Source organism: Salmo trutta, chromosome 22 (assembly GCF_901001165.1).
Source record: "Salmo trutta chromosome 22, fSalTru1.1, whole genome shotgun sequence".
In the NCBI taxonomy this organism is placed as follows: Eukaryota; Metazoa; Chordata; class Actinopteri; order Salmoniformes; family Salmonidae; genus Salmo; species Salmo trutta.
In genome coordinates this window covers 21,695,294-21,702,079 of record NC_042978.1, presented here as the reverse complement: position 1 = coordinate 21,702,079, position 6,786 = coordinate 21,695,294, and the positions used below count along the sequence as shown (strand labels likewise).

Genomic DNA, 6,786 nt, shown 5'->3' with positions numbered 1-6,786 from the left:
GGGCGCTGGTGCCGTGCCGGTGCTTCCGGGGTGAGGAGGAGGTCATCTCAGTGCTGGACTACTCCCACTGCAGCCTGCAGCAGGTGCCCAAGGAGATATTCAGCTTCGAGCGCACACTGGAGGAGCTCTACCTGGATGCCAACCAGATCGAGGAGCTGCCCAAGGTGGGTTCTCCTGGGGCTGAGGCTGGGGACAGGGCTGAGCCTGGGGCTGGGACTGAGGGTGGGGACGAGGCTGGGGACAAGGCTGGGGCTGGGAAATGAAAGGGGTGAACTGTAGAAAAGAGGCTCTATAAAGCCAAATAGTTTAGACCAGTCATTCCCTTGAATTTCCCCCACATTACTAAAGCATGGCGTAATGATCGATGGAAACATTATCTCAGCTCGATGCACTCTCTCTTCATGTGGCGCTCAGTGTTGATTGGCTAAATGAGTTGCCAGGCCAACCAGACCCCCACAGACCAAACAGTGCCGCAATGTCCTTCCTGTCTGTAAATGAGCTGCTTATGAAGCAGAGAGTGAAACACAAATGGACTTGCTGACTCTTGTCTGACCTTCACATTGAATAGAAAACAATACAATCTGTGAATGTAGCTTTCGTTAAGACTTTCAACGGAGATCTATTACAATCTTGACAATAGTGTCTGTTTTAAATTGAAACCCCTGGCTGAATACATCATAGTCATTTAATACAACATTGATGAAATCCAACAATGTATTGGCTGAATGTTTACAGTGAAATTAACTGTGATATCCTTCAGAGTGGTTCAGTGGAATTACCACATTTCATGAAATTTCAGTGTGTTCATCAACAAACTCCCAATTAGATGCTTTAAGTTGGCAGAAACCGACTTCGGTATCTTTAACTTCTTTTTCTCATGACAACCGGATATGGGGACCCTTCTCAGGTGTTTTTTTTACACCTGCTGCGTTAGGTTAGGGTCTTTGTGACATGAGTTCAGGGCCAGTGTGGCTCCTCACAGGGTTGCATAAGTCCAGGCATTGATAGAGCCAGAGTGTGTGGTCCTTTATGTAAGTGTGGCTCATGTATCAGAGTGATGCCCTGGGCAAGACTGGACAATGCTGGCTCTCCTCTCCAGTCTTCATTGTTGTAGCTACTCCCCCTATGGCTCTTACTGCTCTTAAAGAGTAATGGCCTCTCATAATGGGCATGTTATAGTAATGTCCCCACTGGACTGTAATGTCTCCTTGACTGCATCTCAAATGGCACCCTCTTCCCTTTGTAGTGCACTACTTTTAACCAGAGCCCTATGGGCCAAATAGGGAATAAGGTGCCGTTTGGGATGCAGAGACTCAGAACGTCTCCCTTTCTAGTCTCTCCTTTTCATGGAGAAAGGAATGGACTGCAGTCAAATATAGGAGAAGGCGCTTGCTGATACTGTATTGGCTGGCTTTGAATGTAAAAGTTGATCTATTCATTATTCATGATACACTGTGATGGTCATTTGTAACCTGTTATCTCAAACATCAAGTGGCATGCTGCGATGCACATGCCCACTATAACTCTGTATAGCACCCTTTCACCTTCTCTCTCTGTTACCTCACTCTCTTTCTCTCTCTCGCTCTCGCTCTCTCTCTCGCTCTCTCTCCCCCTCCCTCTCTCTGAGGAGAGAGCTGTGGAGGACTAATGTTGTCCCACAAGGTTACTCAACTGAGAGTGGCTGCTCTTACAGTGATCAATGGGAAACCCGTTAGAATGTTGAAAGAGACGTTACTCATTTAACAGCATCGCATCACTAGAGACCAGCCTCATTGAAACTCAATGCATGAAGTCTCACCAAGTCTACACTCTTTCAACACAGCAGGCTAAGAGTATAACTTGTGTTTCTTCTATTCTGCCTCTCTCTTTCTAAAGCAACTATTTAACTGTCAGGCTCTCCGGAAGCTGAGCATGCCTGACAATGACCTGTCAAACCTGCCAACCACCATAGCCAGCCTTGTAAACCTGAGGGAGTTAGACATCAGTAAAAACGGTAAGTGAGTGAGATCCATAGAAATCTCTGCTAGTTTCTACTCTGATCTATTCGAGATCTCTACTCTCTACTGATACTGTGACTCTAAATGTTTGCATGATGTACAAAAGGATGAGGCATGAGTGTTAATTGGTTATGAATGACAAACATGTTTCTATTCCATTCCATCTTTAGGTATTCAAGAGTTCCCAGACAACATTAAATGCTGTAAATGCTTATCTGTTGTGGAGGCAAGTGTAAATCCCATTGCCAAGTAAGTGAAGAGAGAAGTGTATCATTGTGGTGGAATGGCTGTAGTCTATAGGGATGATGGTAATGCTGTACTATCATCGCCAACAGCTGTGTCTGTCACTATGTACCAAGCAACAACAACAGATTACCTCAGTAAGAAACATCCATGAATATTTCAGTAAAAATGGCTGTAGAAATTATGGGTTAATCTTTTTAATATTTTCCAAAATCGCCCAGGGCAACTCTAACAGATACAAAGAGGCAAATAACTACATGGGAGACTGTTCTATTTGTGTATCTGAGGCTTTTTTCTGAATTGAAATTATTTGAATAGAAGAATAGAAACAATTCCATCAATGTTAAACTAAGACATTTCTGCCCTGCCCTGTTAATTATCTTAATTGATACTGCATTGTGTAAATATGCCATTTGTTAAATATGGCATATTTCGCTGCACTCGCATTAACATCTGCTAACCATGTGTATGTGACCATAAATTTGATTTGAGTCGTTTTCTGTCCTTACAGAGGGTAATGCAGGTCTCTCTGCTAGTTCTTGACATGACGTGACTCCTGCATTAAATACATTGGAAAGCCATAAGGGAGTTGCACTGCCACTGAAAAATATTTACGCCATACATTTTGCATTTGTTGGTGGGAAATCATAGGTTGACAAACAAATGGGTCCTCGTAAACTAGAGTAAGGATGTATTACTGATTGGCTTTTTATTATACTGAGACTAGGGTCTCTTTTACAGATGAGCCCTGCATAAATACATCAAACACACAATATACAACGTTTCAAACATATTAAAAAAACAGACACATTTATCAACGTAAGGTCTCTGATTAGTACTCAGAACTGACCAATGGGGACCAGAACATCTCATTTCAGAGATCTCACATAAATGGTGCAAAAAAAAAAAAATCAGCTTTGCCCAGCTCTGTAGAGACTGAAGGGGCCTCCGGTGTTATCCAAGCCTGAGACTGGGTTTGGCCATTTTATAAGTCTACATTTAATTAATGATGATAGATACATAGGATGTTTCTACATGAGTGCTTTGTAGATAAACAAGAAAATGCTGCTCTCTCCTTACATACAGAGGACCAACCCATTTTTTTGATACAAAACACAATGGTGAGTTGAACAACCATCACCAGTAATAAACCTAAGGGCACAATGAAAACAGCATCTAGTGGTTTAAGTGTAGCTGCTGCTGCATGCGTATAGATAATATCCCCATAGTCTAAAATAAACATACAAGTGGCCTGGACAATTTACTTCCTATTAACAAAAGTCAGACATGCTTTGTTTCTGTAAAAAAAAAAAAAATGAAACGTAAACTTCTTCACCAGCTCAGTGACGTTTTTTAAACGACAGTTTGTCACCAAGCCAGATACCATCATATTTGTAGGAAGGAACTCGCTCAATTTCTGTACCGTTCAAACTTGGCATTACAAATTCATTTAAATACGGGTTGTTGGGACCTAGAAAAAAGCATGCATTTTGTTTGCATTTAGCACTAACTTTAGATCAAAAAGTGACCTCTGCAGTGCTTGAAAATCTGACTTAAAATGTGAAAAGGCTTGGCAAACCGATGAAGCAATGGAGTACAACACTCATCTGCATACAATTATATATTTTTTTACAGCATTACCAATGTTATTTATATATGTTGTAAACAGTAGTGGGCTGTCACGGCTGTTCGAAGGAGCGGACCAAGATGCAGTTTTTAGTTCCACATATTTATTAAAAGTGAAACTGAATGCAATACACTGAAATACTAGAAAATACAAGACAACAAACCATGACACAGAGAGTACAACACACTACTCAAAAGATAATAACCCATAAACAACATGCAGAAACACCCCTACTAAATATGACCTCCAATCAGAGGCAACGAGGACCAGCTGCCTCCAATTGAAGGTCAACCCAATAAACCCCAACCTAGAAATAGACAAACTAGAACCACAACATAGAAAACATAGAACAAACACAAAAACACCCCCTGTCACGCCCTGACCACTCTACCATAGAAAATAACAACTTATATTGGTCAGGACGTGACATGGGCCGAATATTGAACCTTGGGGCACCAAGGTATGAGTATGTGTCATTCTGTAGGGCTGCAGTGTGCTAGCTTCTCTGACAGCGCTGAGTGGAGCTGGTTCAGGGGAGCTGTCATGGGAATGGGGCGGGCTAACATTTAGCCTGACTTTAAATGTGTCTGAGGTCCTTAGCCTCTGTAAATCCTGTACCCTGGCACCAACTAACAGGAACCTGCTCTCTTTCTTTCTACCGTTCTCTTTCTCTCTCTTCCCTTCCCTCTCTCTCATTTTCAATCTCTCCACTGCAGGCTCCCAGACGGCTTCACCCAGCTCCTCAACCTGACACAGCTCTTCTTAAACGACGCTTTTCTGGAGTACCTCCCCGCCAACTTTGGCAGGTGAGTTCAGCTTATGGAGTACCCTGCTCTGCGACTGTGGGTCCTTGGGCCCTCTGTGTATGTATAGGGTTTGGATTGGAGCTTTTATTCTGCGCTCCGTTACAAATATGCCTAGGTGGGTTTACATTGTAAACAGACTGTTCTTTATTCTCTGCACACAACAACGCCTGGTAAAAAGCACTTGCCTGGGGCTTGCATTAATAAAGCAATGGGTTTAGCAGCATCTCCTATCTGGTTTGGTGATAAATTGAGTAAAAGTAACAATTCATCAAAACAGCAGTGGTATTGCTCTTGGGCTCAGTGTAATGGAATTTAAGGTTGGGGTGTCATGTTTTCTGATCCAGTACTTTACAGTCCTATGCATATCATTAACATCTATTAATACTAGGGTTCATTTACTAAAGTTACTGTAATCTTCAGTAATTTTGGTAATTAACAGAAAATCTAAGGCAATCTATCATAAATTTGGTCATTTCTACTTGGATAACTGTAAAAAAAAAAAAAAAAAAGGAGATATATTCATATATAGTATGCATTTATTATGTCCATATTGTCCATGAGTTTCTAATAGATAGACCATAAGGCTCAAGAGAAAATATAATTAATGAAAAAAGCATCTAGTCAACAATGGCATTATTTTCAATTAACTCTGCAACTCTTCCAACTATTGAAATTTTTCAAAGCAACCACCAGTTTGACACCAAAACATTGACAACAAATACATATTGACATAGTAAAATAAATACAAGTTTGTACAGTGCATTTGGAATGTATTCAGACCCCATTACTTTTTCCACATTTTGTTATGTTACAGCCTTATTCTAAAATTGATTAAAATGTTTTTTTCCCTCGTCAATCTGCACTCAATACCCAATAATGACAAAGCAAACAGTTTTTTAGAAATGTTTGCAAATGTATAATAATAAAAAAAACAAATACCTTATTTACATAAGTATTCAGACCCTTTGCTATGAGACTCGAAATTGAGCAGAGGTACATCCTGTTTCCATTTATCATCCTTGAGATCTTTTTACAACTTGATGGAGTCTACCTGTGGTAAATTCAATTGATTGGACATGATTTGGAAAGGCACACACCTGTCTATATAAGGTCCCACAGTTGACAGGAATTGTCCGTAGATTGTGTCGAGGCACAGATCTGGGAAAGGGTACCAAAGAATGTCTGCAGCATTGAAGGTCCCCAAGAACTCAGTGGCCTCCATCATTCTTAAATGGTAGAAGTTTGGATCCACCAAGACTCTTCCTAGAGCTGGCCACCTGGCCAAACTGAAAAATCGGGGGAGAAGGGCCTTGTTAGGGAGATGACCAAGAACCCGATGGTCACTCTGACAGAGCTCCAGAGTTCCTCTGTGGAGATGGGAGAAACTTCCAGAAGGACAACCATCTCTGTAGCACCTCACCAATCAGGCCTTTATGGTAGTGTCCAGGCAGAAGCCACTCCTCAGTAAAAAGGCACATGACAGCCCGCTTGGAGTTTGCCAAAAGGCACCTAAAGGGCTCTCAGACCATGAGAAACAAGATTCTCTACTCTGATGAAACCAAGATTGAACTCTTCGGCCTGAATGCCAAGCGTCACATCTGGAGAAAACCTGGCACCATCCCTACAGTGAAGCATGGTGGTGGCAGCATCATGCTGTGGGTACTTCGGAACAAGTCTCACTGTCCTTGAGTGGCCCAGCCAGAGACCGGACTTGAACCTGATCTCTGGAGAGACCTGAAAATAGCTGTGCAGCGATGCTCCCCATCCAACCTGACAGAGCTTGAGAGGATTCGCAGAGAAGAATACAGGTGTGCCAAGCTTGTAGCGTCATACCAAGGAAGACTCAAGGCTGTCATTGCTGACATAGGTGCATCAACAAAGTACCGAGTAAAGGGTCTGAATACTTATGTAAATGTAATATTTCAGTACATTTTTTATACATTTGCAAAAAAAAATTAGAACATGTTTTTGCTTTGTCATTATGGGGTATTGCATGTAGATTGATGAGGGGAAAAAATGATTTAATGCATTTTAGAATAAGGCTGTAAATCAAGGGGTCTGTATACTTTCCAAATGCACTGCATAAAGGTTATTTCATGCTGAAACCCTGAGT

General features: G+C 41.6%; 1 protein-coding gene across 1 annotated transcript in view; it reads left to right on the top strand.

Annotated features, from left to right (window-relative positions):
- Window positions 1–2: 2 nt before the first annotated feature.
- LOC115158960 (leucine-rich repeat-containing protein 7-like) overlaps window positions 3–6,786 on the top strand; it is a gene marked incomplete at its 5' end in the record, with an annotated part of 53,819 nt that continues 47,035 nt past the window's right edge. Inside the window, 4 exon segments of the mRNA XM_029708394.1 lie at window positions 3–164; window positions 1,876–1,993; window positions 2,168–2,246; window positions 4,584–4,673. Coding sequence (XP_029564254.1) covers window positions 3–164; window positions 1,876–1,993; window positions 2,168–2,246; window positions 4,584–4,673 — 449 coding nt within the window.